Source organism: Mustela nivalis, assembly GCF_964662115.1.
Source record: "Mustela nivalis genome assembly, chromosome: 4".
Lineage (NCBI taxonomy): Eukaryota > Metazoa > Chordata > Mammalia > Carnivora > Mustelidae > Mustela > Mustela nivalis.
Window position 1 is genome coordinate 145,913,627 of NC_139023.1, and position 26,946 is coordinate 145,940,572.

General features: G+C 38.8%; 1 protein-coding gene across 1 annotated transcript in view; it reads right to left on the reverse strand.

The window, feature by feature from the left end:
• The window catches only part of HHIP (hedgehog interacting protein), a 93,391-nt gene that overhangs the window by 17,394 nt on the left and 49,051 nt on the right, over positions 1 to 26,946 (reverse strand). The window contains exons 5-11 of the mRNA XM_082728264.1: positions 19,450 to 19,601; positions 18,903 to 19,076; positions 18,068 to 18,211; positions 14,480 to 14,601; positions 12,025 to 12,148; positions 10,920 to 11,050; positions 7,598 to 7,679 (exon numbers count right to left, since the gene is read on the reverse strand). Coding sequence (XP_082584390.1) covers positions 7,598 to 7,679; positions 10,920 to 11,050; positions 12,025 to 12,148; positions 14,480 to 14,601; positions 18,068 to 18,211; positions 18,903 to 19,076; positions 19,450 to 19,601 — 929 coding nt within the window. The remainder of the gene's footprint in view (positions 1 to 7,597; positions 7,680 to 10,919; positions 11,051 to 12,024; positions 12,149 to 14,479; positions 14,602 to 18,067; positions 18,212 to 18,902; positions 19,077 to 19,449; positions 19,602 to 26,946) is intronic.

A 26,946-nucleotide genomic window follows, 5' to 3' on the forward strand; every position in this document is an offset into this window, starting at 1 on the left:
GAAATAGTGCTGATGCACTCTAATACCTGAGCAGTCTGGGATTGAGTGAGCACTGAACTCAAAGGGGGAGGAGCCAGTGATGATTTAGTGAGGGGAGCTATGGATTTGGCTATCTAGTGCTGACAAGATTCTCGAACTTTCACAAATCTCGCTTAATTTTGTTCTACATCTTAAGATGCAACCACAATAAAAGCTAGTTACACGTATTCTGGAACTATCTTCTGGACCAGTGTTCTTTCGACTCAACGGGCCCTCTTTAGGAAAAAGCGAGTAAGGCACCCATATTTCAGACCCTGCTAATCTCACCATCCAAACATCACCACCACAATACACAAGTATCTGAAAGGATGTGTGGATCTCCTTCGTTCAGCTTTTCAGGTTAACCCAATGTATATATATTTCCATGGGGAAATTAGGAAATGAAATTTATGTATTTCCTTAAAGGGAAAACCTAGGAAAAATAATTAATGAGACTAGATGGTAATGTCATCTGCTTTTACAAACCAGAAATGGCCAATTTTACTAAATTGCCTTCAGTGTCTGTTGCATTGTTTTTAATGTCCTAAATTCAGAAACTGGTCTACCCCCACTTATTAGTGGTGAATACAGAAAAACAGTCCTTTCCACTTTAATTCAGCATACACGTTCCTGAAAAATCTTGTATGCTACAAAATCGCATACAAAAAATAATAAGGTTTATGGGAAAAATAGGTTTGGGGCAGACCACTGAAGATCGGTGCAACTTATTAAGTAAAACACTAAAACAGCAAAATCTGGTACCTAGGGGGAGAGTTTGGGCAGCCCTGTGAGCGTGGGCAGGAGATGGAGGCTGCCTCAGTTGAGTTCAGGAATACCTAAAACCAAAATGGCGCTGGAGGTGGGCCATGAACTCCTGGGGGAACGTGCCACCTGCAGAGAGCCCAGGCTGAAGGAACACTTCACTGGGGAGGAGAACCAGTACCGACGCTTGTTTATTTTACCTCTCAGCTCAGAAACCTCCTCTGCTTTGCAACAGCCTGGCTGAGGGTTTGTTCTTTTTCTTATAATTCTGGCTATACTTGCTTGGAAAGCTACATAATTTCCATGTTATGTAGTCGTCATTCTCTTTTACATGTGAGCTAATTAGTGTTGAAGAAAAGCACAGTGGAGCAGAACGAACTGGGCCAGGGAGCCAAATCACGGTCAATTTTACCTCTCTCAGAATCCATAGCTCTCTGGGCCATTAATTTGGCAATTTATAGTGTAAAATGTTCTCACATAATTGTTTTTGTCCCAAAGTGTTATCTCAAATAATATTTACATTTTTGATAATGCATGTGATCCCCAATTAAAATAAAAATAAGCTCCTTAGAGGATGGTACTAAGTTCCCCCTTATATTCTCCCTCTATAGCACATAATACATGATCTTGAATACAGGGACAGGTACAAGATACTTGCAGACTGATTAAATCTCCTGATTTAATCTTGGAGTATAACTGTACTTACTTTGATATGATAAAAATAAAAACTAGGAAAAAAAAATGCCACTGCTTCCTAATATAAAGAAGGAAAGATGGGGCACCAGGGTGGTTCAGATGGTTAAGTGTCTGCCTTCGGCCCAGGTCATGATCCCGGGGTCCTGGGATGGAGCCTTGCATTGGGCTCCCTGCTCAGCGGGGAGCCTGCTTCTCCCTCTGCCTCTACTGCTCTTCCTGTTTGAGTTCTCTCACTCTCTCTGTCAAATAAATAAATAAAATCTTAAAAAAAAAAAAAAAAAGAAGGAATATATTCTGTTCAGAATTATTGTCCAAAAGCAAGTTTGAACTTAAAAAGTTAATTCATAAACCATAATTTTAGGTAAAAAATGTGAGACATGAAATAAGAAATATTTGTAATTGGGAAAATAGACATTTCAAAAAAATGCTTTGATTACATTATAATTCAAAAGACTTAAAGCCCTACAGTTTTTTTTAATAAATCACTAAATAATAATAATAATAATAATAATAAATCTTTTTCCCACTTAAAGCTGTAGAAGTACCAGTGTTTTGATTTTATATCAGAGGAAGGCAGAAATTTTAAAGATCACTGAATACTTTAAATGGAAAGCAAAAATTGGACACAAGCTTCTGTCCTTTAACAGAATGCAAGAGGGGCGAATGGTTGGCACAGTGGGTTAAGCCTCTGCCTTCTGCTCAGGCCATGGTCTTGGGGTCATGGGATTAAGCCCTCCCCTGTATCAGGCTTTCTGCTTAGCTGGGAGCCTGCTTCCCCCCTCTCTCTGCCTGCCTTTCTGCCTATTTGTGATCTCCCTGTTGAATAAATAAATGAAATCTTAAAAAAAAAAAATCTTAAAAAAATAAGTAAAAGCTCACAACTCCTTTAAAAAAAACACACACACAAGAATGTCAGTGTAAATTCTCTTTTAAGACTATTAGGGTGACAAATTCCCAAATTTTGATGTTATACTTTTTGATTCATTTGTCAATGTTGACAAAAGCAAGTCATGTGAACTTTTAACTTGAGCACAATGAATTAGTTAAAAAAAAAAAAATACACCTTATTCAGGGTACCTGGGTGGCTCCATTGGTAGAGCATGTGACTCTTGATCTTAGGGTTGTCAGTTCAAGGCCTGTGTTAGGTGTAGAGATTACTTAAAAATAAAAATCTTAAAAAAATAATTAAAAATACACCTTCCTTTAGAAAACATCTTATGCAAATATATGTAGCTGTTTCATGCAAGGTTAAATCTGCCTTTATCTCAAATACTGCAATATCTGATACACTGCCTTACAATGCAAGTACAGAAAATTCAGAAGATCTGATAATATCCGACTTTTCCCATTTTCCCAGGTAGGGGAGAAACATGGCAATGAAAAGAAATGCTTTTAGGAGTTTTCAACACTTAACACCTGAGTCTCATTTTGAAAAATATGTTTTTCATTATTTTACACTTTATATCTTTTTAACAAGTACCATCGGAAAGTGGCAATTCAACCAAGTCTTCATTGCAATCTGTAGGCAGTGATATTCTAACATTCAAAGTTGATAGTTTAAGAGAGACTTTAATTAGCCTAAAGCAGAACATTCTTTTGAATGCTATGGTCATATGTCACATATCCAGGGACTAGGAGATATATAAATATAGCAGATATATATATATATCTCCTTATATGAGCCTCTTAAATTACATGGTCACTTGGATAAAATTTTTTTCTTAACTTGTTATTTAATATTTTCTATTTATTTTGAAATGGGTGATGGCTCTACACAGCAGGGTGTGCCTGAGCTGAGTTTGTTTAAATGTGTGTGCATATATACACAAGCAAATCCTGGCAAAGTAGGACTAAAATTCTAGTGTATCCGTAGGTCATTACCATACATTATGTATGCAAGCTCATTCATTCATTGGAAGCTCCTACTTTGATCTTATCCCATTCTTTGGTAACAGATCTTCAAAATTTCAAATGCTATGGGGCAGCTTAGGGAGGACCGCTTAGCCACAAATGTACTGCGCGTAAAGTACCGTGCATTAAGAATAAAATATAAGGGGGCATATAAGAAAATATCTCTGTCTTCCATTCTCGGATATGTCAAGAAATAATAACAGTGAAACGTAGAACATGCTTCCCTGTCTTTGAGACTTCAAATCCACCATGCTGAATGGATTTTTATAGGGCATATACTTGCTCATGACCTCTAGTGTTCAGAAATTCTGTCATGTTTGAAAACTAGTCCCTGGTGGAGCCCGTGTCCCTGTTAATAGCTGAAAGGTCAATGGAGCTGCTAAACAGTTTGTATTACTGTCCGGGTGGCCATGAAAACACGGCCTGCGGCAAGAGGACTTGGCAGCTGGGTCAACAGGCACTGTGGGGATTTCTCAACCTAGGGGGGCCACTTGCATAAAACTTTGACTGATGAATTGGGACTCGACTGGCTTATTGGGCTAAAGCCTCTCTATTATGTGTGACTTTCTTTAGGATGGCAGAGCTGCCTGCTGGCTCCCTGAGACATATGTGAAGGATAAACAGAACCGATATCCTTTTATGAAGTGAGTTTTTTTGGCGGAAAGAAAACAATAACAACAACAACAACAAAAAAACAAAAAAAACCAAACCACTCTTCAGCGTCTAGTATAATTAGGAGCAGTATAAAGATATTAAGAGGAAAATAAGCAAAAGGCAGTAAGTAGGGCTACTGAGGGGGGAGACCTGAGGAGGAGGCACGGGGATGGGAGGTTGTGGGGAGCAGTCTTTGATACTGGTCACAGGAATTTGGTGATGCAACATTTCTGTGAAATAACCTCCCAAGCCTGAATTTGCATTGTTAATTTATAGACCTCTCAGGGGTTGGCTCACAGATAAGCAGTATGTTAAAATATAGAATGACTGGGTACGTAGTAATTGAATCAATACGATTAAGAATAATTTTGTTTTACAAATTCCTGGAGAAATAACCCTGAAAACATTTCAAAATAATTAAAAAAAAAAAGGCATTTGGTCTCATCTGACACAAAAATTAAAGATCTTTGGCAGCAGTGTGAAAAAAATTGTTTTCGATAAACACAAAGCTTAGAACGTACGTAAACTGTTAGAATTGTTTAATTTCCATCCCTCAGGTGCATTTATTTGATTCTGTAAAGACTGAATTAAGAGCAAACATCTAATGTTTGGATGATTAAGAGCAAATCATCCAAAATGATTTGGACATTTGGAAACTCAGCATCAAGAGCTCTTGAGAGCTCCATAGACACCTTTACTCCAAGGTTGGAAAGACAACCTTCAAAGTTGAGCGATCACCTGAAAATAATTCTTGAATGCAGAGGATGAATACCAACCATATTAAAGCACTTACTGTGTTTTAAATGTATGATTTAGTCATCTTTAAGAGCACTCCGCAGAAATGAGGAAGAGCAGCAATACTGATGAACTCCATTGATGGGCAAAGGGGGAGAGAAGTGTGAAGGAACTTGATGCAGGCTCCCCCAATGAGGAAGATTCCAAGACAAGACCAGTTGCCCCCCTGTCCTGCCAGGATGGACTTGTTCCTAAAGTTGATCAGTCTTGGGTGGCGTGACTAAGTGAAATTACAATTATTGCCCACCTCTCTTGTGTCCAGTGTATTCAATGTGTTTTCTGAAAGTGCTGGCCAAAGGAAAGCTCCCCCGACCAGGGCAGGCAGGACCCCCTGCTGAAGACTTTTTGGAACTGAGTTGATTCAGCAAGCTGGGTGACTGGGATTAACTCGAACCTAACTCCACGCTCTGACAAGATGCAACTGTTTTGCTTTTGACAATACTCCTGAAGTGTGCTCAGTGTTCTAACATGGGAGGAAATTCACCCCTTCCCTACTTTTTCTTTAAATGACTCCTGAGTTCTACTTAAGGAAAACGGAGTTGTAGTCTTATTAAATTTTCATTTTTTAAAATTATGAATAAAGGTATTTGGTTTTTACAACAGATTATCTTGCCATCCTTTTCTGAGATGGATGCTCACTGTAAAATGATTTTGAACTTCTGTAAATGATTATGTAACATAAGCCTTAGACCATACTGTCCTTATAGACTGAGGTAGTCAGTAATGCTGTAACCTCACCTGCCTTTGCCAAAATGGCTTCAGAATATTGAAGATGGTTTTTATTTTTTTATTTTTAAAGATTTTACTTATTTACCTGACAGAGATCACAAGTAGGCAGAGAGGCAGGCAGAGAGAGGAGGAAGCAGGCTCCCTGCTGGGCAGAGAGCCCCATGGGGGCTCAATCCCAGGATCCTGGGATTATGACCTGAGCCAAAGGCAGAGGCTTTAACCCACTGAGCCACCCAGGCGCCCCCAAAGATGATTTTTAAATCCCTTGTCTTCTTTATATGTGAGTGTGTGTGCGCGTGCGTGTAGGGAAAAACAGAAAAAACAAAACAAAACAAAACATACACCTACGATAAGAATGTAACTTCCATGACATGTAATTCAGACCTTTTTTTTTTTTTTAAAGTTCATGTTGGGCATGAGCTCACGACCCTGAGATCAAGAACTGAGCTGAGACCAAGAGCTTGATACTTAACCAACTAAGCTACCCAGGCACCCCAAACATAAAAAGTTTATAATTCGCTGTTATTCTCTTCCAGGACCATGAGGGAAGTGCTGTGTGAAAATAGTGACTCTGAAAACATTATTCTAATGAGTCTGGAGACTCCTCCACAAGATACAATTAACCTAAGAATTTAATTTGAGTTAGATTTTTGATGAAACAAGAAATGTCTATCACAAGAAATGTTTTCCAGTTGATGAGGCCCTGGCTTCAAATTCTCCCTCAAAAGTTTTGGAGAAACAATTTGGCTCTGCAGCAGACATTCTGAACACGGTCACACTAGTAATTAGTTTGTGTTTCTAAAATAATCCCGTTCACATACACTAAAGTGTCTGCTTATACAGAACTTCAACTCATCTAGGGAGAAACACTATAATAATAAACGTTGGCATCCAAATTGAAACAGCATGAGCCTCCCAACAAATGTTTATGAAAACATTTGTTTTCTTACAGTCAGCTTCATTTTGAAATTTATGTCTAGGTCTGTGTACAAGGACAGTGTGTTTGGGACTCTGTGACTCCCCCCACCTTCTGAAAACCAAACACACATCTTAACCTTGGCCCCACACGTGACAGGACTCACCAGAAACAGGCACCGTAATGAGAAGTCAGGCCTTTCAGGTATGTCACTCTGAGACCACCCTACTAGAGGAGGCCCCAAGATCACAAAGCCAAGGTCCCTTATGGAAACCCTGGTAATTAGACACTAATAATGGATGGAAGGTGTAAAATTGACCTCAACTCACCACCAGCAGACTAAACAATCCAGATGAAGAGAGATAGATTTTGTGAGGAGGAGGGAGAATTCATTATGATACTACCAGGAAGCTTGTAAAAGCTTATAAAAGCTTACCAACTTTGACAAACATAATGGAATAATGACTATTTGGAATCGAAGGGCATGAGATCTGAGTGAAATCCCTAGACATCATTATGAATCAGGAGAATGTTGCTACTTTGTTTGATTTTTGTTCTTAACATCATCAAATTCAACCATCATCGAAATGTCTGATATTTTTTCCATTCATTACTTTGCTTTTCACAAAGAGGGCATTTGTTTCACACCCGCGGAGGAAAAGATCTCCTACAATGTATGGATGGGTGCTTCTCTTACTGTGGAAGAAAATGTGTATTGTTACATAGAGGAGGAACGCGACTGGGGTGTGACAGATGAATATATGTGATATGCCAACGACCATTTAGAATTGATTACTCCTCTTCATGTTCTGTAGTACAATTGTCCACTTAAACTTTTCTTAAGAAAGACAGTGTTTTGTGGTATGGGAAAAGGAGGAAGATCTCTAGTTAGTTTGTGTAGACCCAGGAAGGCTCTAAAGTCCTGCAGAGTCAAATCCAGCCCTCACAGGCCGGAACTGAGGGTCCTCCCAGGACAAGCACTTGTCCTATAGGCAAGGCCAAGGTGTTCGTCTTTGTGGACTGGTAACTATCACTCATCATCACCCATTTGAACACAGTAAAACACAGTAAATGGAGAAACATTATTTGCCTTAAAGGTATATGAAGAGATCTCACCTTTTGGGATCTACGATTTTGTAGAGTTTTCCATTGTGAGTCTGGGTCATACTTTTACTACTTGATAGGATATAAACTTCACCTGTGAAGATAGAAATACAGCAAGTTAATTTACAGTATCACAAGGCCTTACTGCCTATTGCCTAAGCAGATATTTGATAGAAATCGGTAAGGGGATATTTTATATTTATTTATTTATTAAAAAAAGATTTTATTTATTTATTTGATAGAAAGAGAGATCACAAGTAAGCAGAGAGGCGGGGTGGGGGGCAGGCTCCCTGCTGAGCAAAGAGCCTGAAGTGGGGCTTTATCCCAGGACCCTGAGATCATGACCGGAGCCGAAGGCAGCAGCTTAAATCACTGAGCCACCCAGGCACCCCTTATATTTATTTTTTATATCTATTTGTAGTTTTATGTGTATATGCATGTGTGGGTGTATGTGTATTTGTGTGTATCTGTATCTATCTGTATTATCTCCATGTATCCTCAGGAAGATCACTCGCCTAAAGATGGTGAGAGTTTTGCAAGTCTACCTTCACAGTGCATTCAGAATCCAATCACGTCTCCCCACATCCTGCTACTATCCCAGAGCAAGCGGATATCCGTTTCTCCTGGATTAGGACAGCAGCCCCCTAACTGATCCCCTCACTTCTACCCTCGCTCTTCAATATTTAATTTCAACATACCAACCCCAGAAATTTTTTAAAAGCAAGTTAGATCATTTAAGTTGGATCATACTCCTTTATTTCAATACCTCCATTGGCTTCTGATCTCTCCTGGAGCAAAAGTAAGTCCTGACATTGACCTGTGATGTCCCCCCTTATTGCTCTGTCCGACCTTCTATCTGCAGTGTGTCACCCTCTTGTTCCCTCCTTTCTAGTTTCACTGTCCTCTTGGCTTTGCACACAGGAGGGACCCGTCCCTGTCTCCTACCTAATAAGGTCGCTGCTGTTTCAGGCTTTTCCTGCCCAGGCTCCCCACTCCCTCAGCTTCTGTTCTAGGCTCTACCTGTCTCAGCATTGGTCCCAAGTTGTGTCTGGCTTTAAAATTCATATTTGGCTCTCATTCATGAAATAGTCCTTGATTTAGTCTCTATTTTTGTATTCTACGATACTATGATTTTTTTTTTTTTTTTTTTTTTTAGCACGCTCTACTACTTTCTTACTTCTGGAAAGGATGTTTTGGGGCTTATACTAAAAATACAGACACAATAGGGAAAAAATAAAGTTAAGAGGCATAGAAATATAAGCAAAAAATTTAATATTTATTTTGTCAAGTACTTTATGTATTTTATTTCACTTAATCCTTACAACGAACCTCCTGGTTTTATAGCTAAACACACACACACACACACACACACACAAAGAAAACAGACTCTCAATACTTTTTGATTCAAAAAGTGCAAAAACCTACTCATTTTCTTATATGGCTCTTTAGATTTTTTAATCTTCTTAAAATTTTTTGAAGTCTTATCTATTTAGGTAATCTCTACACCCAGCACGGAGCTTGAACCCACAGCCCCAAGATCAAGGGTAGCACACTCCTCCCGTTGAGCCAGCTAAGCACCTGCTTTTTAAAAAAAGGAATCCCTATGCCCCACATAGGGTTTAAACTCACCACCCCGAGATCAGAAGTTGGGTTGCCCTACTGACCTAGCTAGCCAGGCACCGCCCCCCCACCCCAATGTGGCTCTTAATTAAAGCCAAAGAGTTTCACATTAAACACAATTCAGTGAAAGCATCTTTAATTATAATTATATAGTATATACGATGCTATAGTTTCCAGACCCTAAGGATTGTATACGCTTCCTTTGTTATTCTGCTCCCAACATAGTATTAAGGGCAGATAGACGTCTGGGTATTTTAACCAACGGTGGTGACACTAACAGGTGATTGATGGTGAGTCCTTTGCAGTAAGATCTGGGAGAATCAGAATGATTCAGTCACAGCATCTAAATATTCATCTCTAATTCTGCCACAAACCCTTTAATCCTCATTTATATTTTAAAACCAGGGTTTGCCAGTGAAACTTAGATTATATAGCAGAGGATTTCAGTGAGAAAGTGTTATTTCTTTGGTTCTTTTGAGTGAGCTAGGAGATAACCAGGGAAAATGAACTGTAAATGTTTTCAATTCTGGAATAAGAAAAGAAGGGGTTTGAGGGTTCTTCTTTAAATCTTTACATTCCTGTAGCTCTGAAATACATGTTAAGTCCCCTTGTTAACTTAAGTGAATGGCATGGAACTATTCCTGGTAAATTCTGCATTTGATGTATTGAAACCAAAGCTGGACTTCTAGGGAAAATATTCTGATTTAGGGGCACCTGGAGGGCTCAGTCAGGTAAGCGCCTATCTTTGGCTCAAGTTGTGTGATTCTGGGGTCCGGGATTGAGCCCCGCATCGGGTTCCCTCCTCAGTGGGGTGTCTTCTTCTCTCTCTCTGCCTGTGGTTCTCTCTGCCTGTGCACACTCACTCTCTCTCTCTCTCTCTTTCTGACAAATAAAATTAAAAAAGAGAAGAAAATAAAATATTCTGATTTAGATGGGAAACACACTCTTCTTTCTTAAGACCTAAAATTCATCTTGGAGGCTAAAGGAGCATAGTGGCCATGGTTTATTTGGATGCTGTTCTTTAAATAGGGTCATTATGAAAGCTACATTTATCTCTATAATTTAAAATTAAGAGCATTTTCACTCTTTGATGGTATTCCAATTTCAACTTCTTTTTGCTTGTAAGCTGTGCACGCTTTGATAACATACTAACAAATATGGCACAGTCCAGAAGATAATTTTTATTCTGTTGGAAAGCAGAGCTACAAATTCAGCTTATCGTGTACAAACTGCATGCCCCAATGGACCCCCCAAAAAAACAAAAATTAAATTAAAAATTCAGAAATGGAGGATAAGGTGAGGCTGAGATTACAACAGATTTTTTATTTATTCCAAGAGGAATGGATAAGTGGGAACTTTTCAGATAGAGAATAGAAACAAATGACTCAGATTTATCTGAAATATCAGTAGACATTTAAGACTTTCTCTCTTTAAGGACCCCCAAATTCTCTTTTGTTCATGCCTTCCATTTCCCTGCTTTGTTACTTTTATATTTTTGGAGTGGAAATAAGATGTAAAGACCCCCCAGAGAAAGGTCACTGGGAGAGAATATGTAGCTGGGTCGTCTCTAATCTCTATGGTAGATCACTCTTGCTGCGGGTTATATCGCCAGCAAATGGAGGGCGAGATTGTTACACTTATTCTTCAGAGCAAAACAAAGCCTCCTGGGCAAGGGAGTGAGAATGGAACTTCACAGAAATAGTGTGTACAGTACCTAATTCATCTTCTCCAAATCCCAATATGTGACCTGAAAAGTAACCTCTACAGGAACCACTGTTGCCCAGACAGAGTGGTTTTTCTTGCCATTGCTTGCTCACGGGACTTTGCTGGAGGGTTAAGAAATTCCTATAACAAAAAGATACCGTAAACTTACAATGAAAATATGCTTTTGCTTAAAAATAAATAAGTTAATCAATCAAATGCTTGGAATAAAGTTCACAATGTATAAGTGTTGTAAGATACACCTGTCTTCTCAAAGGAAAAATATTATAGCCCAGAATGTGTGCGAATACTGTGAAATTCTCATGTGGGGAGAAAGTACTTAAAGATAGTATTTTGTTTGGAGGGGGGCACTAAAAGTACCTGAGTATGAGAAAAGCCCTCCCCTTCATCCAGAGAATGATACTTCCTCTCCAGGACTAGACTCCATGCTGTGCTATTAATCAGAGAGAGGGACAGGGGGAAGATCAGGGGGTCAGTAAACTTTTCTAGTTCCTTTTAGTGACCAAGCATAGAAGCTCTGCCATCTGCCTGAATGCCAGTGACTTGGGAAACAAGATTCATAATTTGGGTTTCATCACTAAGAGTTCCTGAGAATTATCCACACAGTGACCTATAAAAAGGAGGTTAAATTTAATTGTGTAGTATTCTTACTGATAGAGACAAATTAAGTTCTGTTGTTAAAAGTTCTAAAAGTCTGGCAAAAACAAAATTTCTTAGCCTTCCAATTTCCGAATAATTTGGAAAATATTTACACAAGTCATGTATAACAATAGTTTTCAAATTACTCATTGTCATGGTAAATTTATGTTAAGGATGAAGGGAAAAGCTTTCATAATATGAAAAGTCCATCTGAAGACTTCTCGGTTCTTAAAAATTATTTCATGAACTTAATCAAATTTGTTTAAAAAGCATGTCTTTGGAAGTTGTTTAATTAAACCATCATACATAATGAAACAGAAAAGAAAATAATAATGTTCATGTGTGTCCCAGACCTGATTCCCAAAGAGAGACAATCATTTGAATATTTTATGGCAGTTTGCCTCCTAATCAATGGATATGTCATCTGATACATCAAATTGTGGTATCAGGGAACCTACCCATTACGGTCTCCAAACACATAGCTTCCGTACAGTCTTTCCGACTGGCAGCCCCGGTAAACAAATCCACCAACCAAGGGACCATTACTGAATGGCTTGAATTCCAAAAGTGATGGCTCACTTTCTGGAAAGAAAGAAACACAACATTAGATCAAATGAAACATTTTTATGAAATAAAAGTAATAGAGGCCTAGTAGTATTATCATAATATTATTATGGTAATTTACGTTAAATCTAAAATGTGTTCCATGATACACAAGATGAATCATTGTTCTAGATATTTAGTAAAAATAATTAAGTCCCGTTGCTTAAATAGTATAAAATACAAAAAGCTTCCATGCAAAGCTTATTGAAATGGAAATGCTCTGCAAATGCTTGCTGTTATAATTGCCACACATACCAAATTTTCAATGAAATTAGAATCTGGATATTTTGGAAACCATGGTTATTTACTTAAGAATCAAAAGACTTTAAAAAAATTGTCATAAAATGGATTTTTTTTTGTAGAAATGCTTCTACATATATTGAGTAAATTAAGCCAGACCTCTGTCAAGTTATATAAAATGTTTGAAAAATCATATTTTAATGAAAAGGAAAGTATAGTACATAAAAGGCCTTTAAAACCACATTTGTATATTTAAAAACATTGTCACTCAAGTGATATCTTCATTTAAACTATTTTAATAGTTTTGTTTATGAAGTTCTATGGCTAACAATGTCTATTGCAGCCATTCTTCCTAATTACAAGTGTATAGTTACATATCTCAGACTTTCCATGCATGTCATTATATACTTGACTACACATACGCTAATTGCAATGGAAAAGATCTAAAGCCTGTTGCAAATTAATCTGAAAATTACTTATTATGTGCTTAATGTCAAATAAGTCATTATCAACAGGCAGTATTTTAAGCAAAAGCCTTTGTGAGAAGATGGTAATTTTAAAGTAATTCTCCCCTCCTATGTAGTTATGGTGACTGTATTATAAAAAATAGAAAAGATTAAGTTTTAACCAGTTCAGTGAGAGGCAGCATAACTGAATGATTAAGGACATGAACTCTGGAATCAGTGGGGCCAGCTTCAATCCAGACCTTGCCACTGTATGTTGTATGATCATTAACCTCTCGGCGTCTCAGTTGCCTCATCTGTACAATGTGGCCAATAACGGTGCCTACCACACAGTTGTTCTGGGAATGCAAGGAGTCAGGTTGATACAGTTACTATAGGGGCTGGCACGTAGTAAGTACAGTGGATGTGGTTATCTGGGTTTTATTTTTGTTTTCTGCTTTATTGGAGTGAAAATGACAAAGTTGTAAAGCATTTAAAGTGTACACCGTGGGGATTTGCTCTATACATATGCAGTGAGAGGACTCTGGGGATGTGTTTTGAAAATAAAAATGTAAGGCTATCAATATTGTAGCCAGTTGCAGCTGAACCCCAATTAATGTGATTGGAGAATTTAATTTAATCTGCATAAGTATAGCCAAATTCCATCAAACCAGTGACTCATATAAGATTTTTTTTCAAACTGTGTCATTCTTTGGTTTGGCTTTTTTAAGTTACACACACACACACACACACACACACACACACACACACACACATGAATGAATACCTGAAAAAAATAATAAAGTGAAATAACTGAATACCACATGAACTAACACAGCTGTTTCATTCCTGGTGCTAAATAAATACCTGTATTGAATGAATAAATAGAAGGAGCGATCAATTTAATAATCTTAATCTACTGTGTTCCCTGAATCATAATAATTTTGATATATTGCTTCCTCCAAAAGGAGTAAATACTAAAACACTAAAAAGTGTTAAGTTTTCTGGCCTTCATTATTATCCAACTTAATTTTTATATGCATCTCTAAAACACTCCAGTAATCATGTTATTAAAAATAATGTCTACACACCCCATTTTCATGACTTGCGTAAATAACGTGTTTTTACAAGTCTATCATGTTGTTTTCTCTAAAATAGGCACTTAAAAAATTGCATTCTTATTTGAAACACTTACTATTTTTCTAATTGCTGAGACTAGCATATAGGGTATTGAGAAATTTCTTACCTTGAACTTGTTTTTTCTGCTGTATGTAAGATGTTAAGACAAGTTCTCCTTTATATATTAAATAAATAGAAGTTATTCATTTTTGACTCTCAGATGAGCAAAATATAAACAGCTAATTTTTGAAGGTCCATTAAATTTTTGGACCTACAGAGCACACTTCAGTCCATGGGAAAGGTAATTACCCAAATGGAATTCCTAGGGCTTGTAAGCGTCACTGGACCTTTAAAAACTTGTGCAATTTACTCCCTTACCACTGTTAGGTCAATGTTTTTATGCTTTCCCAAATGCTCCTTTTGTAGAAATCCGTTTCTCTTCAATTAATGTCTTAAAATAAAACAAGGCCCAAACTAAAGCCAAATCTACAAATTATGCGCTACTTACCATAATCTTTCCCCTTTATTATCTGTAGGATTCTGGCAGATGATCTGTTCTTTCCATTGGAGTCTGAACAAAGTATTGTTAAATTGATGTTTATATCAGTGGGATGGCGATCCACAGCACATCTGCATAACAAAAGGGGGACATCCATGATTTCTTACCAGGATCTTTTCTAAACTCTGAGTGGAGATTCCTGACATAGGAACCCCTCTGTGGGCTGGCAAGAACCCGCTGGCTATTTCTTTGGGATCCTCAACAGAAACATTCAGATTTGTTTGTTTACTCTGCTCAAGCTAAACAACCTCTGGAGAATATTTCCTAATTTTTCTTGGTATCTATCTCTAGTATGAATGTGCACAGAGACTTAGAACATTTGTTAGTGTGTTATTAAGGACTGTCACATATATAATGAATGCACTGGTAAGGTATGCAAGCCAGCGGTATCATCAACTCACATCAGCGACACACAAAATAGAATTAGTTTTGGCATTAGTTTTGTGTTTTGTACATACATGGAATTGTTATAGTCTAAAGCTGAGGCTGCTCTAACAAAGGAAAGAAAGTGTACGCTATAATAATATAAATAAAATAAAAGAAAGCCTGTCGCCACAACCACTGAAGTCTTTTACATTAACTGTGTCTTCATGTCACCCCCAGTCTGGAACTAGAATATTTCCATGACCTAAGCCATTGACTGTAAATTCTATGAGCACAGGGACCACTTCCAGCTTCTTTATCCCTGTATTTCTGTTACCCTATTCAAACCCAGGGTTATAAAAAGGGCTCAATATTTTTTGAATGTTTAAGTCCATGAGGGACTGGGCATGTGGAGTTTGGGTTGGGAAGAGAATGAAGCTGTATAATATAATTTTTGAAGTTCTCACAAATGTGGAAAACAGTGTTGCCTTGTTTTTAGGTTTCTCAACTTTGACATTATTGACATTTTGAGCCAGAGAATTCTTTGAACAGGAGACTAGTAGAGGGGAGGAGAAGGAGGACTCTGTACTGAGCACATAGGATGTTTAGGAGCATCTCTGGCCTCCAGCCACTAGGTGTCAGTAGCATGAACCATTCCAAAAATGTTCCTAGACGTTGCCAAATGTTCACAGCAGGCAAAATCATCCCACAAGGAATCACTGTTTTAGGTCAACAAAATGCAGTAATAACTTGACAACCAAACCAAACCATTAAATAAACTAGAAAACAAAACAACCTGAGAGTAAGTTCTGGGTCTTGAGAAACGTTAAGAGTCATATATCATGTCAGCAGTAGCAACAACTGTGGGACAAAGACTGGTGCATCCAAATGATCCCATTCATCATAGGGAAACTACGAGCCTGAGCTGCCAAAGAAAAGTTAGCTGTTCTGTGGCAACAGTCCCTTTATTGTCCTCTTTAATTCAGTGTTTCAGAGTACAATGCCTGGCAGGGAACAGGACACAGACGTGATGTGACTTAAGGTGGAACTAAATCCATACAGACAGAGAGAGCTTTCCTGTAATGTCTTCCTTTTAAAGATGAAGAAACGACGACAAAAGGTTTGACCTCTTCTTATCAAGAAAGAAGCAGATCTAGAAGGAAAGCCCAGGCTTCCCAAAGGTGGAGATGCCATCAGGCCTAGCTATGGCTGAATACTATGGCCACTGAGAACCGCTTGACCCTTCTAACCTTTAGTTTCTTATGGAAAAAAAGAAGTTGGACAGTGAAACACTGTAGGATACCCTATGGTGGGTACACGTCATTATACAACTGTCCAAATCCATAGAATGGACACCGCCTGGTGAACCCTAATGGAAACTCTGGACTTTGGGTGATGCGGATGTGTCAAGGTAGGTTCATGCATTGTAACAATGTCCCACTCTGGTGGAAGATGTTGCTACTGGGGAGGCTATGCCAGGTGTGGTGGTCGGGGGGTATATGGGAAATATCTATGTTCCAGGCCAGCTACCACCGAGTACTGCTGAGAGGCATAATTGAACTAAAGTGGTTGAGATACTTAGTTCAGTACTCTGCACCCAAGGTGCTTAACACAAGTCAGCTTAACTTTTAGCCAGTAATTATCTGAATTTCCTTTCTGCTTTATTAAATCTTTCTCTTGAAGTGCTCTTGGAGGGAGGCACAAGTTCCCTTTATAGCCCCCTCCTGCCCAAGGAGGGAAGACTCCACAGCGTAGGCGTCCAGCCATATGCAAGATCTGTAAAGCGCCTCACCCTGCGTTTTTGCATGGAGGGCCCAGGACCCCCTGGAAGGTTGCACGAAAGCTCCAGTGAGACTGCCGTGACTCAGGGTGCAGGACTTCAAAGTGCTGCTTTGCGGTGGTATCTGAGAGTTCTGAGCTATAGGAATGGAATGTGACAGTTTCCTCCACATCCTGAACCCACCTTAAGTATTCCCTGTCGCACAGATTTTAAGATCTGCTGAGATGCCAAAAAGGAAATGAACTGTAGACTTGGACTTTGATGGAGGGGAGATGAAGGGCATGAGGGATTATAAAAATAAAAAGTTCAAGAAATACTCACCTTGCACATAGTGAACACTCAATAAACATTAAATAGCAATAATAACTTAGCTAGTAAATGAATGAATGTGGCCAAATATCCCATAGTATGAATAAGGGACCACAGATTGGATGAAGCGTTCATCATAGAATTGCTATAATATACTTCATAGCATTTTTAAAGTATACCCCAAATTCTCACTCTACATACATCTTAGTATTCCTTTCTTTATAGTTCATTATAGTAAACAATCAATATGAATTCCTTTAGATTTAAAATTTTTTTCCAAGGGAAAAAAATGTTAACATTGAGCTCCAGTCCTTACGAACTGATACTATACCATTGTATGTAAAGCTATGATAAGACCTGTAATTTATTTAAAACCTACCATGTGTGTCAGGCATCTACTTTGTGCTTTACTTCTAGATTTGTAATAAATCATTATAGCCTTCTTGCAAGGTAGCTATTACCACCCCCATTTAATGTGTATGGAAATGGAACACCTCTTGGTTTCAGCTCAAGTCATGATCTCAGGATCATGATCCCAGTGTATCGATCTCAGGATTGTGAGTCGGCCCACCTGTGTGGGGCTCGGAGTTCAGCACAGAATCTGCTTAAGACTCTCCCTCAGCCTCTGCCCCTTTTCTCCTGTCTCAAATAAATGAATCTTAAAATAAATAGAAATAAATTTTAAAAAATTAATGTGTATGGAAAATTTCATTTAGAGGGGTTTAAGGAGACAATTTAGAACGTGTATTATCTCTCTAAATTTGAACAGCTGAAGTCTTAATCATTATACCGGTCCAACAGCGTTTATCTAATCACACTCCAGAACCTTAAAGGAATTTTTCTCCATGAATTTGTTCTTTTCAGTAATGTCCAATCTGCCTTCTCTATCTGCTTCATGCAGTAATAGAAGAAAAGAGTGCTCAAATAATGGGCTGGTGTGATTTCTGGAGGCGAAACCTTGGACATCACCCGGGGATGCTCTGTGCGTGGACCCCTCTCTCTTTTCCCAGTTCCCGAATCCCAGCCCAGCTTTAGAGCAGGCGGGTGGGGGCAGGGTGGGGGCGGGGTGCAGACTGTGTTCTCACCTGCCTGGATCGTGCAGGCCATGTGCAAACACTTCTGGGGGCTGGTTGGTGCTGTTGAAGTGCGGGTTGCTCCTCGGTATGGAATAAGGCACGTTGCACATATCCGTGTCTACATCCAGCCGGAGCACCGACCCTGTGAAATCACTGAGAAATTGGAGGACAAGTTTCAGTATTTTCTGAATTTTTGTTACGTATTTCGCCTAAACCAAATTTGGGGACGTTGCCCTACAGTCCAAAAAATCATTCCCTCCTTTGAGACGAAAATAGTAAAGTTACAAAATTCCGAATCGTGGGCAACGAAACCAGGGGCAGGTTGGTTTCCGACAAGCGTCAGCACGCCGCGCAGCTCGATGGTGGCGGAGGACTGCAGCATCCACCGCGTGCAACACCGCATTTTGCAACTCTTCTTTCTCTTTTGCCGGTCCATGCCTTTCCCCGCGCCCGCCCAAGCGCCCGGAGCCTGGGGGTCCAGCCAGCAGGTGGCACGAGCTGCGGCACAGAGCCTGCGGAGGGAGCTGCACGTTTCCCCGGCTGCGTATCCCACAACCCACGCGGCACTAATGCACTTTCCAACATCTGGGAACAGCGATTTCCAAATACACCACCCGCGAAAGACAGACTTCTTCTTCATTTAATAAATGCAGACATCCATAACAGAAGTTAAATAGTTAACCGAGGCGACATAATTCAAAGACAAGTCTTTTGTTTGTTTGTTTGTTTGTTTGTTTTTTTCCATCCCAAAGACAGTTCTTAACTCACTGGACCTCACCCCTTTTCCCCTGGACTGGCACTTAAAAACATTTTAACGTCAAGGGGAGCTTTTTTTCTTTTTTACCTTAAACCATCCATTTCTTCCATATCATCCAGTGTGATCATCCCATCACCGAGAATGATGTATAAAAAGCCGTCAGGGCCAAAGAGCAGCTGTCCTCCTAGATGCTTTCTGTGGAGTTCTGCGACTTCAAGAAATACTCTGGCTGTTCTCAAATCAACTTGATGGGGATTTTTTCTACATTGTAGGGAGGAAGCAACACCGTTGTTAAAGCTGTAAGGGGAATCCGCCGGAAAGTAAACCGTACACAAATAGGGGAGGAGGCACTTAGAATGCAAATAAGGAAACATACGCTTGAAATGGATCTAATAGAAATTCCCAATAAGTGACATTATTTTCTATGTTTTAGAAGGAACATGTAAGCTGAAAGATAACTGAAGAAAAGTGTCAAAGCTACCATTTCTCTCAGTTCTCCTTAAGGACACACACGCGGTTTTCAGCAAGGTGGAGATTGTGGTCTAATTACTGTCACCTTAACTTCTAAAATAGTTAGGAAAAGAAAATGAGAAAATAAGATTGAAAAGTATGTGGTGAGGCATTTTAGTGATACCTGGATACTGTGTATTCCACAACTCGAAGAATGTGGTCATGAGGCCCGATAGCCCATCGTTCTTGGTTGGTGGTATAAGACACATACAGCTTTCCATTTTTCTTGTAATTGGGATGGAATGCAAGGCTTAGCAGACCTCTTTCATCTCCTCCCTGCAGTCAAATGAAAAACACAAAGAATTGTGAAGTTAATTATGTTCTTTATTGTGTTTCAACTGGAACCCCAAAAGAGTCTCTTTCTTTCTTCTGGATAATCTTTGCCCAAACTCTTTTCTTTTCTTCCTTGCCTACTGCACAGAAAAGGATTATAAAACATTTCACTTTGTGGAACTCTTTAAGGGTTAGAACAAGACAATTGTCTTGTGTGGTTATCTAGGCACAAGACCCTTACACCACTTTTGTCAAGTGATTTGTGTGTGCAATCTCAGGAAGCTAGGAAGACAAGTTTAAGTGCTATGAAGAATTCTTTGCCGGGTTACTAGGTTGCTTGTAGTTCATAGAAGACAAATAAAAAGGTTCATAATCAGCAGTCACTTCTAATCCAAGTCTCCTAAACCTAAAACACAGTGTGGGCTGCCAACTCCCACTGTCTTGGCAATATGTTTAGAAAACAGTTAAATTGCTTGTGTAATATGTAAACCTTTGTTTTACCCTGGAGGCATCTACATCAGTTGTCACAACGATGGTGGTCTGTTCATCATACCTAGGTAATAAGCAGCCTTGGCCTATCTACATAGGAATGAGGTATTTTTACATGTATCTTTCATAGCATAGAGCTTTTCTTTATAGAAGGTTGGAGAAACGGGAGGAGGCTAAAAACCAGGGCTGGCATGGGGGTGGGAGAAATACTAGAGAGGAAAGGGGACACTAGGAACTAAAAGAAAGATCCCAAACAACTTTCTTTGTTATTATATGAATGTCAAGGTTTGTATACGTTAGGCATGCCAAATGCTGTAACAATTAAAACATCATCATGTTCTTCAATAGAAAGGCATTTTATCTTTATTTTCTGCTAATTCAGCTTGATGAAACTCAATATGGTCTGAGCATTTGTTTTATCCCACAAGCAGTCTAGGGATTTCTATAATGAAATTAAAGTATCTGAAATTATCTAGATCAGAGTTTTAAAGTTCAAAGTCTAAAAAGCCAGTGAGCTCTTTCTCTGTAGTTTGAGGAGTTAACCAAACCAGCGTACGACGTGTCCTGGAAACTATGAAGCAACTGCGGCTAGGGCATCACCTTACCCACACGCCTGCATTACACACCACATCTCCTGTGGCCAACAGCTGGAAGTGACCTCTTAGGCGTCTTACAGGAGGGAGATGATCTCCAGCACTGTGACTTCTTCACAAGGTCATGCTCAGTAATAGAAGCACCCTCATGCTCTTCTCCCCAAAGAGAGCATGTGTTGCTACCAAAACTGAGAGTGGGTCTGGTTTGGATTCTACATGGATTGAAGAGTTTAAAGGTTTAGGCATCAGAGCTCACTTAAAGTAAACTTTGCTTGATTTATCTCCTGGATTAGAGAAAAACTGCTTCAGATATATGACATCCAAAGCGGAGACATCCAAACTTAAAGAGCGTGTAAATACTAAAATGGATACAAATAGCCAGAGCACTACCAAAGCATTATTCAAGTGTCAAAAAAGTCAACCTCTTCATTTGCATGTCACAATACGCTTGGTAGGAATTTCAATGAAGACAATCTCCCTGACGGGTATGGATCTAGGACCTAATGATATGATTAATGGAAATGAACCTCTGTTTTTCAGATTATCTTATAGTAATTTTAATACTGATTGGATGTTGCTGTTTTTTAATATTTTCATTAAACAAATATTTCCTCTTACGAGACATTGAAAGCTGGGATGCATAACTAAAGACTGATTGTAGAAAAGCACATTTAAACCTCTTTGACGGACGGATAAAAAAGCCGAGGGGTGGGATTTAGTTTGTGATTAATTCCTCTTCCGAGTGTATTTCACTTTACAGCTGTGAGTGCAGGGTAAGGACTTTGTGCCCACTTCACAAATATTTGTGTTCCAACTATAAGAAGCTTTTGCTGAAAGTAGTTCTTTTGTAGTTTTTAATCAAATCATCTGAGATACAATTTGAGTTGGAGAGCAGCATGGCTTAGAATTTGCTAGCTGCTTTTCAGGAATTAGGAATGTAGAATTCAGGTACTGTAGAAAGATAGGGAAAGAGATTTAAACAAATCCACAAGTGACAGAAGACAACGGTTCACTTTAGAGAGTCACCTATCACATGAATGAATTTGGGGGCATCACTGGCATTTGTTGAAGTGCCAAATACAGAAAAAGAATGAGACATGTGAGTGACAAGGAAATAAATTTAAAATGGAATCTTAGAGAGTCCATAATTCTGAATTTTTCAGGTCGTAGGATTTACATTTGTTAGATTATGACAAATGATTTCGTATTTTTAAAGTCAGCTTTGAGGCGCGAAGTAGTGATCTGGTTGGCTTAGAAACGTGACTAATGATTCTTTAAGTTATTTCAGAGAAATACTCACTTTCATAACTATATTGATGAAAAATTTAATGTATTAAGTAAATATACTAGAATGTCTCCCGAAATTAGCTTTGTAAACTCTGTAGTGTAACGTGACTCCTAAATGTTCAGAAATTGGGAAGGGGGGATATATCACCACTGTCAGGAGATTAAAGTACCTATTTAGCTTGAATTGGCCTTAAGAGTTACTTTGTCGATTTAAAGTATGTGACTGACGAATCATGATTTACCTCTCAAATGCAAACCTACATTTGAGGTAGGGGCCATTTTTCAAGATTTATATGGAGAAACAGGTTGACTGGGCATTAAAGGTTTAATTTTGGAGCAAGGTCTGCTAGAGTCTACAATGCAGACATTTGAGGCCTCCAGGGCTCTCTGGTTGCTTCAACTATGGTCTTCACCAGGGAAGCGCCTAGCCTGAGACCCTGCGCACTGGCGCCAGGAAGCAGGGCAAGCCAGCCAGACTAGCTCTCAGGGAAAGCCCTTGGGCTAATGACTCTTCTTCCTTCCCTTTTACCTCAATTATGTGTAGCTTTATCGAATGAAAATCACGCACTGTTTCCAGAAATTTCAAATTATCAAATTGTTTCTAGTGAGCATCAGGGAGAATGAACCTCTAGTGATTAGTTCAGTCAAGCTGGCTGAAAAGGGAGAAAGACAATTAACAGAATGGCAAACAGGAGAGTCATGGTTCAGGGACACTGACTTCTAACATGATACTTTTGGAAACATTAACCAATGTCCAAAATGCTTATCCTGACTCATGTGAAAAGCTGTAATTTATCAAAACATGCCCATTATACTCTGTACTCTATTATTTATACTGAATGCTTGATGTGCACCTTCTGCTTCTGGGAATGTACATCAGTGCTAGAAACTGGCAAGTAATTTACAAATAACACTTTAGAGTTCTCTTAGTTTGGGGCTAATGCCTTTCTTTTCTTTTCTTTTCTTTTTTTTTAAGTTCACTGACTGAAACTTCACCCAAGCATCATAGGCTACCTACCACAGGACACTTCCTTTACCTCTGTTTAGCTTTCTCAAACTGCATCAACTTGGGGGCAGCACCAGACCAAGCACAAATGACTTATCAAAATCAGATAGTTGAATGATTTGAAAATAATGTCCTTGTATACTTTGAATTGACCCATGTTTCAGAGTATATTGTAAAACTCTCTTAAGAGACCTTAAATAAGTAATTAGCTGCCATTCTAGTTATCATTCAGCTTTCAGGAGCAATTTCACAGGCTCAACAGAAAAGAGTAAAAAACCCCAAACAGAGAGTATTGATGAATTTCATGTGAGTACAAGATCAGACACAGTCCTATAGTTTTGGGACAAACGCTTCCCAGATGAACACATCAAAGTTCTAACCGATTGACCAAGAATATTCCTTTTCTTCGAAGAAAATGGAAATATCTATTAGAACAAGAGAGATAATGATAAAATGATTATATAATTTGTAAGATAAATATTATATATATATAAAGATTCTTTTTTTAAGAGACTTTGTGGGAATGGTTTTTCATTATGATTTTTAAGGAAAACATTCCCTTCATACTTTCAATGTGGCTAAGGTCAATTTTTTCTGAACCCTATCTTTAAAATTTGCCTTAATCTTTTCAGGGAACGCTGGCTTATATATTTTAGGAAACAAGACCGGGCAGCACTGAACTATAAGCACCATTTCTCACTTCTCCTTATTTTTTTCTTAGTAACCCTTTGGCAAGGGACTAGCTTCAAGTTTGGTAGTCTACAGAACGGCCTTATGGTATTGAGAAAGCAATGAAATGCAAATTAAATTAAATAATGCAGTGCTAAGTTCATGAATGCCTTGTTATATATAGTCTTTGTAAAAAAAAAAAGTTTGTATTTGATATTCGTTCAACAGATATTTATCAAATACCTACTATGTGTTAGGCATTGTACTTGGCACCAGGGATAAGAACAATTCTCTGTCCCTCAAAAGCTAAGAGTATACATGAAAACAGATAACAAAGTAAGTTTTTTGTTGTTTCATTCTCACCAAACTTCTGCATGATGTTGATTTTTGGGTGTGGGGGATGGGGTGAGTTAAACATGGCTACACTATTAGAAATGCACACAGCCCGAAAAACAAGTAATGTATTCTGGGTAACTTTGGACACACAGGCTAACTAGTATATTAGCACCCAAGGTTTCTCCACTCTAAAACTTTGTAAGGAAAAGAAAAAAAAAGCTTGATTTTTATGAAATCTAAATTACATGAAGAATGTTAGGTTGGGTTTCTGCAAACAATAAGACCATCTTCCAATTTATTTTATGCATATGACACAGATGTGAATGAAGACCTCTAGTAGAATTGGTATTCTCTTAATAAGAAAGGAATTTCTGAGAATTAATATAAGAATAGTGAGGTGGTATTTTTTAAACTGTTTATAGAATATATACTTTATTAGGAGGCATGTCTCCCTTATTGTTATTCACATATCTATATTTTGTGTTCCTACACACCAGGAAAGGAACCAGAGAGCTTGGACACCAACATGGGCTCCTCCTCATGCAAAAACCTTTGCTTCTCTTAGGCTGGAAACTTTGGCTATTCCGAAATGAGAAGTAGGTTTGTTTGAGAATTGTTAGTTCAAATACAATACCAGATGTATTCATTTTTCATTGCTGCTATATAGAAATTATCACTTAGTGGCTTGAAACAACACATATCTATTATCTTAAAATCTATAGGTTAGCATCCAACATGGGTCTCCCTGGGCGAAGATAAATGTGTCAGTAGGGCTGTGTTTCTTTCTGGAGGCTCTATGGGAGAATCCATTTCCTCTTCCTTTCCAGTTTCTAGAAGCCATCTGGCACTCCTTGGTTTTTGTCCTCCTCCTTCCATCCTCAAAGCCTGTAACAGGGATGAATTGCCTCCTGTGGCACCACTCAGACCTCCTCTGCTCCCTCTTCCACTTTTAGAAATTTGTGATGCCACTGAGCCCACCCAGATAATCCAGAATAATCTCCCTATGTGCGGTCCAGCAACTCAGTTCCATTGCAACCTTAATTCCCCTTTGCCATGTGAAGTAACATATTCCAGGGATTAGGATGAGGACATCTTCTGGGAGGAGGCATTATTCTGCCTACTACATGGATATTTTAATCTGTTTTTCAAAAAGGATCCCAAGTTACTTTCGACCTGAGCCATCCTAGCCACGTTACTGGGGAGCATCCTGAAATGTGGAGCTCAGCACAGGTGGAGCTCATCTATGAATTCACAGAGATATTTCAGGAAAGCTTTGTCACAGCAAGCACCCTCTCTTGGCTGTCAGTTATGAAAGAACAACCACCACCCTCTAAGATGACCCTCTAATAACACCTTTCAGAATTGAGGAGGAGGAGAAGTAGAAGACCAGTAGTTAACATGTGGACACATACGAATTCAGTCACAAGCTGAACTGCTGTGTTAATCACAGGATGCAAAGAAGGTAAAAAGTAAATGTAGACAAACCATTTCTACAAACTAGAGGATTTCAAACTCACTAAAACTGTATTATTTTGTTTTGTTCATAAGTTTTGAGACATACTGTAGAGTATTAGTTTCTTCACAAATCCTGGAAGAGATGAGAAGAAATGTTTCTCAGTAATTCCAAAAGTGTAACTTGGTCTCAGAAGGAGTCAGTTCCCTAAGGATCCCGAGTTAGCTTATAATAAAGTTATGGTATAATGAAAAATATATTTGGTCTTTGTCCTGGGTTCCTGGTCCAGAGCTCCTAAAACAGCTGGAATTTCCTGAATGACAGGGGTGTCTTTTGTTATTCACAATAAACCCCTGTCAACCTTACCTGAGTCTATGCTAATGAAGTCACTCTTGGTGGGCCCCTGGATAGCTGGTGGCCAGAGGAACCAAAAATGTGATTAGCATTAGCAGATTGGAACTTTCAGCAACCCCTCCAACCTCCAGGGAGGGAAAAGAGACTGAAAGTTGAGTTCAATCACCAGCTCACATGATTTAATCAGTCGCATCTCATGATTAAATGATAAAGCCTCCATAAACCCCCCCACGCAACAGGGTTTAGATAGCCTCCCGGTTGGTTAACATAATGAGGCGCTGGGAGGGTGCCCTGAAGGGTCCTGTCCTCCCTCCCCCATACCTTGCCCGATGCATCAATTCCATCGGGCTGTTCCTGAGTTGTAGACTTTATAATAAACCAATAAAAGTGAATAAAGCAATTTCCTGAGTTCTGTGAGTTAGTAAGCCTGAGGAGAGGCTTATGGGAACCCCTGAATTTGTAGTCAGTTGGGCAGAAATGTGAAGAGCCTAGGCACACTATTTGCAACCGGTCCCGGAAGTGGAGGCAGTCTTGTGGGACTGAGACTTCAATTGGTAGTATCTGGGCTAACTCTGGAGAGTTAGCATCAGAACTGAAATTACTGGACACCCAGCTGGTGCTGAATAATGGTTGAGCAAAAACTCTCATTTGGTGTCAGAAAGCACTTCAGAGAAAATCGGAGAGGTTCATTAGCTCATCTGCCTTGCCAGGGAGAAAGAGATCATGATCTACTCTGCTGAAGAAATTGAAGTTTAAAGAGTACTTGGGAAAAATTTGGTAGTTTTCCTGTCATATATATCTTTCTTAGAGATTAACATTTTTATAAAATGTCTTTTGTCATTTTATTATTCACTCTTTGTTTTTTTTTGTTTTTGTTTTTTGCTTTTTGTTTTTCTTTTCTCCCCCACCTTAATTCTCTGAGAAGGAAAGCAGCCATAATATACTGCAGATCTATTATAATACTCATAGTTTTTCTTTTCTTTTAAAACGTCCCCTATTTTTTCAGATTTGGCTTTTCTTGTAGATATGTTTTTTTTAACTTACTCTAATTATTCTTTTGGTTTGCTGAAAACTGAATTCTCTTCAAGGCACTGTCTTGTCTCTTCAAGGCTGCATTTTTGTTTCATTGTATTCACCCACTGTTCTAGTTCTCCAAGAAGT